Below are 18,196 nucleotides of genomic sequence, written 5' to 3' on the forward strand. Positions count from 1 at the left end.
TTTTGTAATTTATAGAAATTTTTATGTCTCTGTATTGTACTGTTGTAGCAAAGTAACATTTCATGTCACATAAATCAGTGATAATAAACCGGATGGTGGTTCTGAGTTTCTGAACTGGTTGTTGTTGAGTTCCCATCTCCAGGCTCCACACTCCCGATATTCCCGGTTTGATGTGTGTGTTGGTGAGTTCCCAACTCCAGGCTCCACACTCCCGATATTCCCGGTTTGATGTGTGTGGAGAGGGAGTGGAGGAAAAATCTCCTTTCAGCAGATCCGACCCCCACACATTAGACCCAAGCATCTACGACCCCAATAACAGCATTCACAAATATTTACAATTTTTGCTTAAAAGAAAATAAAGAGAAAAATAGTTCCTTTATATAATTTCATTTTGTGCAAAAATATCTACCTATAAGGTGACTGTAATTGGCTGGGATAAATTCTAATATTGCAATATTGTACAAACTATATCACTTTAATCTAGCTTTTGTCTGGATAATATTACCCTGAAAATGTTTTGCTCCAGATTAGATCCAGGGATAAGGTCCTTCTGATCGGAAATTCATAGTTAGATGTTCAGAAAAGTTACTAAGTGGTCCTTAATAGATTTATGTTTTCGTATTCAGTTCATGAAAGTTTAAAAGATTTGGTAGTACAGTGAACTTTCTCTCTCTCTCTCTTTAATTCTATACTCTAATACTGTACTGGTTTTAGCTTTGTGCATCTTAATATAAGACAAACATTTTGAGCTACGGTCAGGGTCCCTGGATTTCAAACCCAAAGATGATTCTGATGTGGGTGGGAGGTAGTTTGCTTAGGAATGAGAATTGTTGTTGGAAGTCCAAACCACTACCATAAGGGGTCAGGAGAAAGAGAGCAGGGAGACAGACAACACACAAAGTGCTGGAGAAATTCAGCAGGTTGGGCAGCTTCGATGGAAATGAATAGAGAGTCAACGTTTTGGGCAGAGATCCTTCATCAGGTCTGGAAAGGAAGGGGGAAGAAGCCAGAATAAGGAGGGGGAGGGAAAGGAGTACAAGCTGAGAGGTGATAGGTGAGGCCAGGCGAGGGGAAGGTCGGTGGGTGGGGGAGGCAAGATGAAGTAAGAAGCTGGGAGGTGATAGAAAAGTTTGAAAGGAGTGATGGGGGGGAGGAGCTTCTCAGTTTGAGGAGAGACAGAGGGAAGAGAGAAAGCACCCGGCAGGTCGGGCTGCGGCTATGGAGAGCAGCAAGCGTTAAACACCCAACCAGCCTACTGAGTGTTTCTGGCACTTGTTTTATCTGTACAGGAAAGACGTCCCTCAGTATGAGGGCAGCCAAGCAGAGGGAAGATGGTTTGAAGCAGCAAGAAGCAGAGGGTGAGTGGAGGAATCACCCCTGTGTGTTGGGAGACAGGGAGTGACAGGTCCCTCTCTTTGGAGGAGTGATGTTGAGGGTGAGATCCCTCCATTTGGAAGAGATGATGGGGTCCCTCACTTTAGAGGGGAGATCATGGGGGCATGGTCCCTCAGATTGGAAGGGAATTGAGGTGGGTCCTGCAATTTGGAAGGGAGATAGGATCTTGCAGTTTGGAGGGGAGACAGGGAAGGGCAGAATCCCTCTGTTTGGGAAGGGAGACAGAGGTGCAGCATCCCTCAGTTTGGAGGGGAGACAGGGAGGGACAGGGGTCCTCAGTTTTGAGGAGAGATAGGCCCATCACTTTTGAGACAGGGAGAGGGGTCCTGCAGTTTGAAGGAAGATTGGGTGTGTTTACACTTTTGAGACTCATAAGAACCAGGAGGAGTTTCTGGGAGCTGGAGCCATGGCTGATCCTTGGCAATGTCCATCCCTACTGGGCTGGGAAGGCTTGGACACACCTGATGATCATCCCCAGTACAGAGGGGAGCATTGGACGAGTCGGATGTCCATCCCCGGTGCGGTGGGAAACTCCACCATGGACAGTCCCAAGCCCGGCTGTGAGAGAAGGAGGGTTGGACATGGGGCTAACTCCATCCTGTAAAAACCCAGAAAACACCAACAGAAGTTCCAAAGTCCTCATCCCCGGGAGAGGAAGGATCTTCATCTAGAAGATGTATGAAGTCATATGGTGAAAGCAGAAGCCATGGGGCCAGTCAACCTTCTCTTGGTCTAGGACAGAGGACTCTGGTGAGCTGCTGTCGGGGCCTATCCCATCCAGTACGAGTGGTGGCCTTAAGAAGAAGAGGCAGGGTGGGAAGGATCAGACACACAGACTGACCATCCCCAGTGGGGTGGGAAAGATTGGACTCACAGACTGACCATCCCCAGTGGGGTGGGAAGGATTGGACACACAGACTGGCCTTCCAAGTAGGGTGAGAAGGATTGGACGCACAGAATCAGGGGTCCACATTCCCAGAAGTGCAGGCTAATGCCCAGTTCCGTGGCTCAGATTAACCTTTTCCAGACAGATTCACTACTTCATCATTTTCACGGTGTTACCCCAGCATTCCTGAGGAATCTTAGGATGGATCAGGCGATGGACTAATCTGGGACTTCTCCAGCAGGGTTGCAGCTTGTGTGATAAAAGGTTCTGGAACGGTGGTGAGTGCCGGCCCACCAATCACAGGAAGCTGTCCTCCACCTCAGGTTGACTGCCCTCAGCTTCAGTGTCCATCTCAAGTTGTCTGCAATCTTCGGTCATCTGAGGAAGATCGCATAAACTAGTCGGCTCCTGGCTCTCGCCACAGACAAGGGAGCTGAGACAGGGAGAGATGTGTCAGATTAGCTTTAGTTGTCACATCTGTTGGATTAGACTGTACAATTGCATTGTCTGTGCAGTTTAACAGTTTTTGCCTGCTAGTATTTATTTCGAGATACAGTGCAGAATAAGCCCTTCTGGCCCTTTGAGTCACATCATCCAGCAATCCCCAATAACCCCGATTTAACCCTAACTTAATTGTGGGACAATTTACAATGACCAATTCAGTTATCCGGTAGGTGTTTGGACTGTGGGAGGAAACTGGAAGACCCGGGGAAAACCCACGCATTTCACGTGGAGACCGTGCCAAGACTCCTTTCAGGGGACGCTGGGATTGAACTCCAAATTCCGACCCTCTGACCTGTAATAGTATCACGTTAACTGCTACTCTACCATGGCACCCTACCTATATACATATAACTGTTCAATATGCTTCCCAGTGGTCACAGTATGTATGTACAGTATATACATTCTGTTCTCTGGTGGTTACAGTTCTTTGCATCATTCTGGAAGCTTCTCTGGTATCACATTATTTGAATAGGGGCTACCTGATTGGTTAACCCTTATCTACAAATTTGAATGGAATGTTTCTTATCTATGGGGTATAAGGAGGACTGACCACGTTGGTCTGCCATCTTTTTCTTGTTCTTGTTCTTTGCTTCTCCCTTCCCTTCTCCTACTAGCCCCACTACCCTCTGTTTCCAACTCTCTTTGTTCTTAGTAAAACGATCATGAAGCAACAAGCTTTATGCCTCTTTCTTGACTTCCAAAAGAACCTTGGATTAAAGACATCAGATTCCGACACACCAAAATGTACAGTAAAATGCATAATTTGCATCAACAGCCAACACGGTCCGAGTATGTGTTGGGGGTAGCCCTCAAGTGTTGCCATGCTTCCGGCATCAACATAGCATGCCCACATTTTACTAATCTCCACCCGTACATCTTTGGAATGTGGGAGGAAACCGGAGCACCCAGAGAAAACACAGGGAGTTACGAGGAGAACGTACAAGCCCCTGACAGACGTCAGCGGGAATTGAACCCCGAACGCTGGTGCTGTAATATGGTACGCTAGCCACTACACTACCGCGCGGATCCAGTTGCGTACCTTGGCCTTGTCCCTGCAGCTGGCACACTGGAGGGCTCCTCTGCTGGACTGCCGGCGTCCGCGCTGTCCTTGGGGGTTACCGGGTCGGGTAGCGGGATGATGTAGCCGTTGTCCGTCCCGTTGAGGTGTAGGCAGTTGGAGTAGATGACGCTGTCGTTGGCTCCGCGGGTGCTGGTCCTGGTGCGGCGCAGGGCTGGGTGATCACCCTTTATGAACTCCTGGCTAACCTGCGCGTACCTCTGGAGAAGTAACCAACATCAGCACGTTCTGATACCCAAAGGAGTCTGGATTGGATTCAGATTCTGAAACAGTGCTGTCAAAGACCTTCAGAAGCCATTAAAGAGGTGATTGATGTTAAAGGGCATATGGTATAGCTGAGTGGAGGAGAGGTTGGAGGAGATGTCCAATTGATTTATTTAATCACTTTAATTTATTTTATTTAGAGATATAGCATGGTAACAGGCCCTTCACACCACCCACGTGACCAATTAATCATGTTCTGATTAAAGGTCTCAGCCCAAAACATTGTCCGTTCTTCCCCTTCCATGGATGCTGCCTGACCTGCTGAGTTCCTCCAGCATTTTGTGTGTGTTGTTCTGGATTTGCAGCATCTGCAGAATCTCCTGTGTTTATATGGCCAATTAAATTGCTAACCGGTACTTCTTTTGAATGAGGGATGAAACAGGGCAACCCATGTGGTTGCAGGGAGAGTGTGTGCTTACGGGGGGAACATACAAACTCCTTACAGACAGCAGGAAGGAATTAAAACATTATTAAGTATCACAGCCTCTGTAATAGCATTATGCTAACCACTATTCTAAAGTCCAAAGAGGTGGGTTTCTTACACAGGAAGGTTCTGAAGAGGTTTTATACACAGAGGGTGGTGGGTGTGTGGGTGGGGGCAGAGGCAGATACATTAGGGATATTTAACAGACTCTTAGACAGACACGTGGATGATAGAAAAATGGAGGGTTATGTGGGAGGGAAGGGTTCGATTGATCTTAGAGTAGGTTTATATAGACTAGCACAACATTGTGCATCAGGAGTCCTGTACTGTGCTGTAATGTCTATATTCCATTTTCCATCTTAGAACAGAAAAGCAGGGATGTAATGATGAAGCATTATAAAGCACGGTGAGGTCTCACTTGGAGTATTGTGAGCAGTTTTGAGCCTCTTATCTAAGAAAGGATGCGCTGATATTGGAGGGGGTTCAAAGGAGGTTCACGAAAATGATTCCAGGGTTGAAAGACTTGTCATATGGGGAGTGTTTGATGGCTCTGAGTCTGTACTCACTGGAGTTTAGAAGAATGAGGGGGAATCTCATTGAAGCCTATCAGATATTGAAAGGCCTGTATAGAGTGGACACGGAGAGGATAATTCCCATTGAGGGAGAGTCTAGGACCAGAGGGACGTCCATTTAGAACGGAGATGAGGGAGAACTTCTTTAGCCAGAGGGTGGTGAATCTGTGGAATTTGTTGCCACAGACGACTGTGGAGGCCAAGTCATTGAGTGTATTTAAAGCGGAGGTTAATAGATTCTTGATTAGTCAGGCATCAAAGGTTATGGGGAGAAGGCCAGAGGGAAATAGATCAGCCATGATGAATGGCAGAGCAGGCTCGATGGACCGAATGGCCTAATTCTGCTCCCATGGTCCGTGTCTCATGTTCTATGTTCTACATTCTGTTCTCTGCTTTCCTGCACTGGTTGTTGCATGGAGTATAACAGTTGGGATGTTATGTACAACTTTAGAAAACACTTGTTAGATTGCACACGGAGCAGCTTGCCCTGGGGCTGGGGGCTGTCTGTGTCTGAATGGAAGAGTGCATATTCCTGTGCCTATCTAACAGCCTCTGGAACACCTCTATCGTATTTGCTTCATCACCACCCCCGAGAGTTGGATCTGTACCCGGTTACGGTAACCGAGTGAATCGAGTCACAGATCTCCTATCAATCCTTGCCTTTTTGTAGCTCTCAGAGAGCAAGTTCCCCATGGACGTGACCAAGTTGGAGAAGGAGGGTCTCTTCTCAAACTCATCGTTCCAGCACTTCTTCATGATGGCGTATCTGCAAGAAAGATTCACCACTGACCAAGGGACAGCTCACCAAGGGGCTCCAACAACTCCTGCTCATCCCTCCCCTCTGTCTCCCACCCAGACACAGAAGGACCCGTCCCTGTTCCTCAAATTGTGGAACTTAACCTCTCTCAAATCGAGGTTTTCAACTCCCTCACTCTCTCAAACTATGGAACTTGTTCTTTGGTGGGATCTGCTCTCCTCCTACGTGCCTCCACTCTTAACCTGAGAGACAACTCCCTCATTCCCTCCTAAGGGTCTCTTCCCTTCTTCATGAACCTTCCCTCCAACCTCAAACCACCTCCTTCCTCATTCTCTCAGACAGAGTCCCCTCCCTCAGGTCCTCGAGAAGGACCCTCCTCCTCGTCTCTCACTCAATAGCCCTCCTTCTACAATGGCTGCAATTGAGAGCCGAGTCTCGGTATCGGGTTTTGGTGTGCGACAGTATTTTTGCTCACCCCCTTCACCTATTGCCTTCACCCAAGGCTGGGCCTCCCCCGAGGAGCCTCAACCCTCTGATCCCCTACACCTCTGCTACTCCCTCTGCCACTCCTTCCCTCCTCCCAGTGCTCCCCTGCCCCTCCTCTGTGTGGTGCCCCACTCACATTTCGTCGGTGGCGTAGTGAGGTTTGGGCATTCGGTAGCCGCTCCTGATGGCGTTGTAGAACTGATCGTTGACCGGCAGCTCTGGGTAAGGGGTTCCACCTGCACCGGAAGAAGAGGGGAGAGGGTTACACCCTCACGCTCGGCTCACTCTCTCTCTCTCACACACACACACACACACACACACACACACACACACACACACACAGACATAAACTCACTCTCTCTCTCACAGACACACACACACACACAGACATAAACTCACTCTCTCTCTCTCACACACACACACACACACACACACACACACACACACACACACACACACACACACACACACACACACACAGCTCACTCACAGAGCCACACAGCACACACAGCACGGATACAGGCCTTTTGGCTTAGGTAGCCCATGCTGACCACAGCACCCACCCAGGGAGCCCAAATCTCTTGTGTTTGGCCCGGTCATCTCACATACTGTACCTATCCAACAGGGTCACAGAGCAGGACAGCACAGAATCAGATCTTCAACTGGACTGGGAAGGAGAGGGGCAGACGCTGGAACGAGAAGGCGGAGGGATGGGAAAGAGAGCAAGCTGGCGGGTGATGGGTGAGGAATAAAAAGTCAGCTCTTCGTCTGGATCTCAAACCAAAACCGTGACTATACATTCCTCTCCACAGATGTTGCCTGACCTGCTGAGTTCCTCTCAGGATGTCAGAATCTTTGTCCCAGGGTGGAAATATCAATGACTAGAGGGGATCCAGTTAAGGTGAGGGGGGGAAAGGTTAAAAGATGTGAGGGTCAAGTTTTTTACGCGGAGAGTGGCGGGTGGCCTGCAATGTGCTGCGAGACGTCATGGTGGAAGCAGATACAATCGTTTGTTATGTGCCGTGTCGTGTGACGTGGGCGATCGCGGTCTTTCCGTGACCATGATTGCCCTTGGCAAATTTTCCCTACAGAACTGGTCTGTCATTGCCTTATTCTGGGCAGTGTCTTTACAAGATGTCTGACCGCAGCCATTATCAAAACTCTTCAGAGACTGTCTGCCTGGCATCAGTGGTCACATAACCAGGACTTGTGATGTGCACCAGCTGCTCATACGACCATCCACCACCTGATCCCAGGGCTTCACGTGACCCTGATGAGGAGGGAGGCGGGTGTTGGGCTAAGCAGGTGCTATACCTTGCCCAAGGCTTAGCAGACGGAAAGAGCGCCTTACGCCTCCTTTGGTAGAAATGTATCTTCACTCCGCCACCCCAGCTTGATCAGACATTGTGGGCCGAAAGGCTTTTCTGAGTTTAACTCTGCGGGCAGGTAGGTGTGTATGTGGGGAGCAGAATGCTGGAAGAGGCGTGGGGGCTGAGTTACCTGAAGCTGGGGAGCTCAGAGTTGTAGCACTGTGCTGTAATGAGCCAAATGGAAGATGAGGTAAAGGGGGAGTTCCTTACCGAGAGTGAAGATCTCCCACAGGAGCACAGCATAGGACCAGACATCACTCAGCGTGGTGTACAGGTTGTTAAAGATACTCTCTGGTGCCATCCACTTCAGAGGCAAAAAGGTCTGAAAAGCACATCAGCTAACAGTTACACAGAATACAGAACACTGCAGCCCAGCACAGGCCCTCTGGCCCACAATGTTTTACTGACCTTTTCACCTACTCCAAGATCTATCGAACCCTTCCCTCACATAACGTCCATGTTTCTATCATCCATGTGCACATCTAAGAGTCTCTTTAATATCCTGAATGTATCTCCCTCTGGCAGGTGTTCCACATACACACCACTCTCTGACATCCCCTATACTTTCCTCTAATCACCTTAAAATTCTACCCCCTCATGTTAACCAGTTCCACCCTGGGAAATGTCTCTGTCTGTACAATCTACCTGTGCCTTGTATCATTGTTAGAATCTGATGTCTTGATCTAAGGTTCTTTCAGAAGTCAGGGAAGAGGCACAAAACTTGCTGCTTTGCAATCGTTTTATTAAGTGTTAATAGAACAAAGAGAATTAGAAACGTAGAGCTGCAAAAGTCTGGGAGTTAAGAACAGAGAACAGAAAAAGACTGAAAAGATGGTGGGGCTGTGTGTTCAGCTCTTCTTTATACCACATAGATACCAGAGAAACTTCCAGAATCATACACATATAACCACTAGGGAACATACTGAGCAATTGAATAGACAGTGCTGTGCAGGTGTCTTAGGCACAGATATATACAGTAGCTATGGTGCACTGTACTGCAGTAATTTTATGTATTGCACAGTACTGCTGTTGCTGCTGCAAGTAAACAAATTTCATGACGTATGTGAGTGATGATAAACCTGATTCTGATATGGGTCTCTGTTGTGGACTGAGAGTGGGAAGGAGCAGGGAGAGGGGAATCATGATTGGGAAAAGGGGGAAAGGAGACGAGAGGGAACAAGAAGCCCCAGAGAGACATTCTGTAATGATCGATAAACCGATTGTTTGAAATCCAATGATTTTGCCTGGTGTCTCAGGGCTGGGTGTGTCTGCACACGCACCAACCCCTCCCCACCCCACCGCCCCTGACACTCCTTCTCTGCCACCTGTCCCACATCCCTTCCATGGCTTCCCACCCTCGCTATTCCCAACATCTTTTGCTCCCACCAGGTTTACAATCTCGCTGTCCGCTCACGCCACGTTGACAAGTAAAGTACTGTGATCACTAGGAAACATACTAAACAGTAACTGTTCATGTATATAAACAGCTACATAAAATACATACAGGTCATAAATTGTTAAACTGAAAAAGATAATAGCAATGACACAGTCTAATCCAACATCATCTTGTACACACATCAAAGTTGCTGGTGAATGCAGCAGGCCAGGCAGCATTTCTAGGAAGAGGTACAGTCGACGTTTCGGGCCGAGACCCTTCGTCAGGTACCCCTTCCTAGAGATGCTGCCTGGCCTGCTATGTTCACCAGCAACTTTGATGTGTGCTGCTTGGAGTTCCAGCATTTGCAGAATTCCTTGCGTTCACATCTTATCATCTTGTACACCTCTCATCCTCCTTCACTCCAGCAAGAAAAGCCCTAGCTCACTCAACCTATCCTCATAACAGGCAGCGTCCTGGTCAACTTTGAGCCACAGTCAAAGACCTAATATAGCACAATTATAAAGAGAAATGTAATTTACTGAAAAGAAACACCTAATGGAATAAGCACGAGAGATTCTGCAGATGCTGGAAATCTTGCACGTCACACACAAACTGCTGGAGGAACTCAGCAGGTCAGGCAGCATCTGTGGAGGGAGATGCTTAGCATCGAGGAGGCCTTCAAAAAGGCGGCATCCCTCACTGAGGACCCCATCACCCGGGACATGTTCTCTTGTCATTGCTCCCATCAGGGAGGAGGTACAGGAGCCTGAAGACACACACTCAGTGATTCAGGAACAGCTCCTTCCCCTCTGCCATCAGATTTCTGAATGGACAATGAACCCATGAACATAACCTCACTATTTTTCGCTCTCTTTTTGCAATAGTTATTTAATTTAATATTATTATATATTCTTTCTTATTGTAATGTATAGATTTTTATTATTATATATTGCAATGTACCACTGCCGCAAAACAACAAATTCCATGACATATGCTGGTGAAGTGAAACCTGATTCAGAATCTGAGAATTGGGCCGAGAGGGACGAGTTCCTCCAGGCACAGTCCTCTCTGATCTGACTGAACACAAACAACACATTTCATTGTATGCTCCGATGTACTGTACGTGTGACAAATAAATCTAATCTTCAGTTCCTAGATACTCACACTTCCTCTTGAAATATAATTAGAATCATTCACTATGTCCCGAGCCAGTCCAAAGTCACAGATTTTTGCCAATTTCCCCTCACAGATCAGGACATTCCTTGCTGCTAGATCTCGATGGACACACTGTCAAAACAAAAACGATTATTGGTTCATTATGTCCTGGAAGCACAGTGGCATCATCGGGAGCAACACTGCATAAAGACCAAATTTATAAATAAACTTGAATAAACTTGATAAATAAACTTGAATCTTGAATCTTGAGCATAGTTCACAGAATAACCAGCCAAAGGGACATATGATTACAACGGGCCAGAAGGGTAAATAGAGGAAATCTGCTCCCATTCGTGGAAGGTTTAAGAACCATAGAACATAGAACAGTACGGGCCCTTCTGCCCACAATGATGTGCTGACCTTTTAACCTACTCCGAGATCAATCTAGCCCTTCCCTCTACGTATCCCTCCATTTCTCCATGTGCATATCAAAGCGTCTCTTAAATGTCCCTAAAGTATCTGCCTCTACCATGTTTAACGTACCTACTGCTCTCTGTGTAAAGAAACCCATCTCTGACATCCCCCTGTACTTTTTTACCAATCACTTTTAAATTTCCGGTTCCTGAGGCTGTTATAGCCGGGGGTGGTAATGGGTCAAGCTCCCACTACCTATTAAATGCTCCCAATGGCATGCACCTCAAATGGCTTCTGACAACCAAGTCTAGCTCCTGGCCTTCACGGGCGCCCGGCGGAACTGTTTCTACTTTCTACTGACAGGAGAAGAGGCAAAGCCGGATTACTAGCACTTTAAAACCAGTCACTTCAGGCAGATGGGGCTCGGTAACTGTGGTTGGCAGCTCATCTAGGAAAAAGGGAACTCTGATCTCAAACCTCTGCTGCCTTGTGACTATACTTATTCACAGGGAAGGCTTTGGGAGTAAACCCTGAGGGAAAACTCCAGAATAGGAGTCTCTGAGGCAGTCCTACGTTGAGCTCAACCCTGACTGGCTGCTTCTGTGGCACTGCTGGTACCGAACTGTATCAGTCTCCTAGCATCTAAGGAATAAAAACCCATCCTGCCCAACTTTTCCCCATAACTTGGGGCTTCATGTCGAAAATTTTGGAATCTTGCAGCATTGGAAGAGGCCATGAAGTTAATGAGATGTGAGCTTGCGGTGAAGTTGGAGTGAAGTGGAATGAGGTCAGGGTGAGGTTGGGCTGAGGTCGGGGTGTCAAAGAGATCTATAGTCACTGAGATTCCTCAGGCTGAGGATTGAATACTAATGGGAAATGGGATAGGGGTGGGAAAGAGGGCCCAATGGCCTCCATGGTATAGGGGTGATGGGTGTAGGAGTTTGGTGGAGTCAGGAAGTGGTCAGCAGAGTTTGAGCTGGTATTGTGTTTGTGGGAACGGTGAGGGAGGCCGGGCTGAGGCTGCAGGAAAAGGGACGAGGCCAGAGATACTGGCAACACTTCCTGGGGCTCGGCTCCACCGCCACTCCATGACTGTGGGGAATTGGGTGGACATCTCATGGAGACCAGATCCACCTCGACTGTCTGCTCCAGTTAACTGTACCTTGCCAGAGGTACAGATTCCAGATCCCGATCTGGACCCAGATCCAGATTCGGATTCTGATCCAGATGCAGATTCAGATCCTGATTCAGATTCAGAATCAGATCCAGATGTAGATTCAGATCCTGATCCAGATTCAGAATCACAATCAGATCCAGATGCAGATCCAGATTCATATTCAGATCCATATTCAGATTCAGATCCAGATTCAGGTTTAGTTATTATACATACATTGAAACACACAGTAAAATGTGTCGTTTGCACCAACAACCAACACAACCTAGGGATGTGCCGGGGGTGGCCCGCAAGTGTTGTCACACATTCCGGTGTCAACACAACATTTTCACAATGTTCAGCAGAACAACCCAGAACAAATCTCTTTCCCACCTTCTGGAAGATGTAAAAGAGAGTGAGGGATAAAGATAAGAAGCAAAGATTCAATTCAGAAACAGGACACACACACACACACACACACACACACACACACACACACACACACACACAGTACCTTGCTCTACCTCACACAAATATACACTCCTTCATGCACATACAGTACACACATTCAAACACAGTCACACACCCACACACAAGCACTCACACGTGTGTGGTGTGCTAGGAGGTCACACTTACATTTCGGAGTGAGAGAAACTCCATTCCGTGTGCCACCTGGTAACTGATCCCGACCAGGTCTGCGAAGCTGAGGACGGGCGAGTCGCTGATTAGCGGCCTGAGCTCTGCTACTTCCTGCTCTTCAGGGGAACACACACAGAACCAGTGGTTAGACACGGGCAGTAACGTGACTCTCTGATTGGGACAGGGGTGCAGGGTGCACAACGACAGGAGCTAACAGACCCATCAAGGTAACCTCATTGCGAGGGAAACTAACAGAGTCCGTTCCCTAGGGGAGCGGACGAACATCAGGGAATGAGCAGGAACGCTGCCTGGGGCCGGGGATCTTCCTTGAGCAAACTCTACGGGTATTAGAAGGTAACTGTGAGAGCAGACAATAGCAAGGCAGCAGGGTTTCAAACACATTCAATAAAGATTCGTTTCATTTGTCACATGTAACATATGGTGAAGTGTTTTGTTTGCATCAACGACCCTCACAGGCTGAGGAAGTACTGGGGGCGGACTGCAAGTGTCACCACACTTCTGGCTCTGACGTACTGTAGCATGCCCACGGCTTTCTAACCCTAACCTTTGGACTGTGGGAGGAAACTGGAGCACCACACAGTCACATACAAACCCCTTACAGACAGCAATGAGATTTGAGCTCAGATCGGTGATGTAAAGACATGAATATAGAAGTGCAAAGTCCGAAAGTAGAGGCTTAACGACCAATATGGTCCGAGGATGTGCTGGTGGGCACCCCTCAGTTGTCGCCATGTTTCCGGCAGCAACATAGCATGCCAACTTACTAACCCTAACCTGTACATCTTTGGAGTGTGGGAGGAAACCAGAACACCCGGAGGAAACCCACGCGGTAACAGGGAGAACGTACAAACTCCTTACAGTCAGTAGCAGTAATCAAACGCTGTACATTTATTTATTTATTTACTGAGATACTGTGTGTAATGGGCTCTTCCAGCCCTTCGAGCCACATTGCCCAGCAACCCACTGATTTAACCCTCTCCTAATCATGGGACAATTTACAACGATCAAATAACCTACCAACCAGTTCATCTTTGGACTGTGGGAGGAAACCCTGGAGGTCATGGGGAGAACATACAAGCTCCTTATAGAGAGTGGTGGGAATGGAACTCTGGTTGCTGGTACTGTAAAGCGTGGTGCAAACCACTACTCTAATATAAACACCGAGCCTGAACAACTATAACCGTATCTCAGCAACAGAATACTACAGACCACGTGGTCCACGTGCTCATTTATAGGGTGCTGCAACTCACTGCATCTGGGAGACTGGATGTCTCCCAGATTTAATAGCCATGACTGCAATCTCCTGGTGAAACTTTGTACCATGCTCGTCACTGACGGAGCCAAGATTTGCAGGGAAGAGGTTTAAGTAGGAATGCAGAAAATGAATCTTCAGTGACATATTGCACTTCATGGTTTTGTATGCTTGAAGCATGTTGTCAACCAGCTGCACATAGCTTGGTGCCAGAAAATTTTCAACAACATCCTTGAATGCCTTCAATGCAATTTTCTCCAGTCCCACTAGAAGTTCTTTGAATTGCCTGTCATTGATGACCTGTTTGATCTGTGAACCAACAAAAATGTCTTCCTTAATCTTGGCATCAAAATTCTGACTTGGATTATGAATCGAAATAAAAAATATCGACAATTACAAAAAATGGTGCGTGATAGGGAAATTTCATGGCGATTTTATGATTAGCTGCCCAAAATCCACAAGACACACACTCAAAAGTATCCAGGAAGCAACACCTTTGTCGTCCAGTCTTATCTGTGTGTAAACACAAGAGATTCTGCACTTGATGGAAATCCAGATGAACAGTTCCTTTACCTCCAAACTGAACTGCCTTTCTGTTGATTGCATCGATGTGTTGGGCCGAAGACAGGTCATCTATATGTAAACAGCCAGCTGCTAGCTCTCTCCACACTGACCCACACTGAGTGGCGGATGTTCCCCTTCCTGGAGTCAACAATCAGCACTTCAGTTTTACTGATGTTGAGCCAGAGTTTGTTGTTATGGCAGCGCTCAGCCAGGTATCCTACTGTATATCACTACGGTAAAGCTGCTTCCTCACCACCAGTGACTTGTCCAACTATAGTGGTGTTATTGGTGAATTTGTATTTGGCGTTAGAGCTACACTCAGCCACACAGTCAAATACACAAAGTGTTGGAGGAACTAAACAGGTCAGGCATCAACATTTTGGGCAGAGAGCTGTCGGCAGTTGTCGCAATGAAGGGTCTTGGCCTGAAATGTCAACTCTTTATTCCTCTCCGTAGATGCTGCCTGACCTGCTGAGTTCTGCCAGAAGTCGTGCAGGCTTCCCTGAAGGTTAAATTGTAGGTTGAGTCAGTGGTAATGAAGGCAAATGCAATGTTAGCATTAATTTCCAGAGGATCAGAATATAAAAGCAAGGATGTAATGTTGAGGTTTTATAAGGTATGGGTCAGACCACACTCAGAGGATTGTGAGCAACTTTGGGTCTCATATCTAAGAAAGGATATGCCGGAATTGGAGAGGATCCAGAGGAGGTTCACCAGAATGACCCTGGGAATGAAAGGGTTAACGTATGAGGAGCGTTTGATGGGCTCCGGGTCTGTACTTGCTGAAGTTTAGAAGAATGAGGGGAGATCTCATTGAGAACTATCGAATATTGACAGGCCTAAATAGAGTGGATGTGGAGAAGATATTTTCTATGGCGGGGGAGTCTAGGACCAAAGGGCACAGCCTTGGAATAGAAACATGTCCCTTTAGAACAGAAATGAGGAGGAATTCCTTCACCCAGGCGGTGGTGAATCTGTGGAATTCATTGCCACAGACGGCTGTGGAGGCCAGGTCATTGGGTATATTTAAGGCGGAGGTTGATAGGTTCTTGATTAGTTACGGTATCAAAAGTTACGGGAAGTAGGCAGGAAAATGGGGTTGAGAGGGATAATAAATCAGCCATGATGGACTGAGTGGGCCAATTCTTCTCCTATGTTTTCTGGTGTAATTGTTAAATCTTTCATCTCATTTCCGGTTGCATGCACTGCAGGCTGGTAGCCAGTAGATGGCAGTCATGGCCCAAGCTTGAGGAGGTGGGTATCGAGAGAGGGAGTTCAGGGCCAGAGATGCGCCCTGTAACACCAGACAACGTGGGGCAGCACGTTAACATAGTGGTTAACAGAAGGCTTTACAGCACAGGCAACCCAGGTTTAATTCCTGCAGCTGCCTCTAAGGAGTTAACACGTTCTCCCCGTGACCGCATGGATTTCCTGTGGGTGCTTTGGTTTTGTCCCACACTCCAAAGCCGTTCCGATTAGTAGGCTAACTGGTCGTTGTAAATTGTCCTGTGATTAGGCCAGTGTTAAATTTGTGTGCCTTCCAGACATTCTGTACATGTACATTGAGGTTGTAGAAAGGAAAAGAGGATGCAGAATAAAGTGGCACGGTGACAGACAGAGAGTGCAGTGCAGTTAGACAATAAGGTGCAAGGGCCACGGCGGGGTCGGCTGGAGGGCGTGAGGGGCTGAGGGGACAGGATGTGGGGGAGAGAGGAGGGAGGGAGGGAGGAAGGGGATGAGGGGGCAGAGAGTTACCGGTGGGAGCATAATTCTCTTGCAGGTAGGGTCCATCATAGTCAGAGTGGGCGATCTGTGCGTAGGCAGGTGGGGGCCGGGCCTGCAGCATCGGGGTGTAGTCCAGCCGATCCTCCTTGTTCATGTCCATATAACCCCCGTCACTGTCGAAGGAGAGGGCCACGTAACTGTGGGGAGAGAACACGGGCAGAGTGAGAGAGGGAGGGAGAGGGAGGGGAGGAGGGAGAAAGTCACACACACAGCCTCTCTCCCTCTCTCTCTCTTTCACACACACACACACACACACACACACACAGTCTCTCACCACTCTCACACACAGACTCTCTCACACACTCACACACAGTCCCTCTCACACTCACACAAATCAACTCTCTCACACACTCACATATTCACACACACAGTCCCTCTCACATCCTCACAGTCTTTCTCTCTCACACACTAACACACACAGACTCTCCACACATTCAGACACACAGTATCACCCAAACACGCACACACTCTCTTTTTCTCATGCAGTCTGTCTCTCCAATGCACACAATGTTTCTCTTTCTCTCTGACACACACACACTCTCACACATTCACTACTCATCTCTTTCTCAGACACAAAATACACATACAATCTCTCTCACACACTGTTCATCTCTCTTACACACACAATACACACACTGTTACACATGGTCAATCTTACACTCTCTCTCACACACACACACACACATACACACACACACACACACACACAGAGTTAATCTCTCTCACACACACAATCTCAAACACAAATTGTTCATCTCTTTATCTCTCACACACACAATCTCATACACACACACAAAGCACACACATAGACACACAATACACACACACACCGACACACAGTCTCCCTCTCCCTCTCTCTCTCTCTCTCTCACACACACACACACACACACACATATATACAGAGTTCATCTCTGTCTGCCTGTCTCTCTGTAGATAAACCTGCCCTCTTGTGGGTGGGGGGTGGGGTGGTGTGGGGTGGACACCAGACTTACCATAGTCTGAGCCAAGACAAACACCAGGAGAATGCATGAGGAAATGGTCCACACAGTTACTCACTGGATGGGAAACTGCTGGCCTTTGGGTTGAGGGTGTGTCTGACTCCCAGAATTGTTCAGCCAGCCCACGCCTCCCTCTTCCACTGATCCACACACACCTCTTGTGGCTAAACCATCACCTCAGATGGACTAAGGAGGGAGCAAAGGGAAAGATAGCCCTTTGGAACATAAGACATAGGAACAGAAATTGGCCATTTGGCCCATTGGCTCTGTCCCACCATTCCGTCATGGCTGATTTGTTACCAATCTCCATTCACCATCCTTCTCCCCATAAACTTTGACATCCTCTCAACCTCTGCTTTAAATATACCCAAAGACTCGGCCTCCACCATATCTGTAGCAATGAATTCCACAGATTCACCACCCTCTGGCTAAAGAAATTCCTCCTCATCTCTGTTCTAAATGGACATCCCTCTATTCTGAGACTGTGTCCTCTGGTCCTAGACTCCCCCACTATAGGAAACATCTGCCCCAAGTCTTGAGGAAAGGAGTCCTTTTGAGGTTCCAGGAGACTGACCCAGGAATGGTCAAGGCTGCCCGGGGGAGGGGGTGGGGATGGAGGGAATGGAAGAGGAAGGGGAGAAGGGAGGGAGAGGAGGAGGAGGAGGGGTTGGTGACCCTTTCATCAAGTCTCAGGATGCTGAATGGGGTGTCAATGTACTTCTAATGTTGTAACTCTACACCGGAGAGGTAGCAGGGTGGTGAAGCGTCACCCTGGTCTGTGGAATAAAATCACGTACACACAAGCCTCTGGTGGGACACCAGAGAATTGGGTGGCTTTCGCCATCGGTCCATATTATTTCTGCTAGCTCACTTCTGGCCTTGGTCAGAAGAGTGGGGACCTTCCAGCCAGGGTCCACTCGGTCGGTGTTCAGGCAGACTAAAGTTACCTTTTCATCCTCTCGAATTTCATGTTGTCAGAGGTCCCGGTAGAGGGTGTCCGTGCCACCTCGCCGTGGAACTGTAGGAAGCTGTGCTTGTTGCGGTACAGGTAGTCCACCAGGTCGCCATGGCGACAGTACTCGGTGATGATGTAGATGGGGC

General features: G+C 47.8%; 1 protein-coding gene across 3 annotated transcripts in view; it reads right to left on the reverse strand.

Moving 5' to 3' along the window:
- Positions 1–356: 356 nt before the first annotated feature.
- pdgfrb (platelet-derived growth factor receptor, beta polypeptide) overlaps positions 357–18,196 on the reverse strand; it is a 108,426-nt gene continuing 90,586 nt past the window's right edge. For all 3 annotated transcript variants that reach the window (XM_072264123.1, XM_072264120.1, XM_072264122.1), the window contains exons 15-23: positions 18,043–18,196; positions 16,068–16,234; positions 12,473–12,591; positions 10,279–10,401; positions 7,947–8,058; positions 6,503–6,602; positions 5,784–5,889; positions 3,825–4,063; positions 357–2,714 (exon numbers count right to left, since the gene is read on the reverse strand). In XM_072264123.1, coding sequence (XP_072120224.1) covers positions 2,579–2,714; positions 3,825–4,063; positions 5,784–5,889; positions 6,503–6,602; positions 7,947–8,058; positions 10,279–10,401; positions 12,473–12,591; positions 16,068–16,234; positions 18,043–18,196 — 1,256 coding nt within the window. In that variant the 3' untranslated portion in view covers positions 357–2,578. The remainder of the gene's footprint in view (positions 2,715–3,824; positions 4,064–5,783; positions 5,890–6,502; positions 6,603–7,946; positions 8,059–10,278; positions 10,402–12,472; positions 12,592–16,067; positions 16,235–18,042) is intronic.

Source organism: Mobula birostris, chromosome 7 (genome assembly GCF_030028105.1).
Source record: "Mobula birostris isolate sMobBir1 chromosome 7, sMobBir1.hap1, whole genome shotgun sequence".
Taxonomy (NCBI): domain Eukaryota; kingdom Metazoa; phylum Chordata; class Chondrichthyes; order Myliobatiformes; family Myliobatidae; genus Mobula; species Mobula birostris.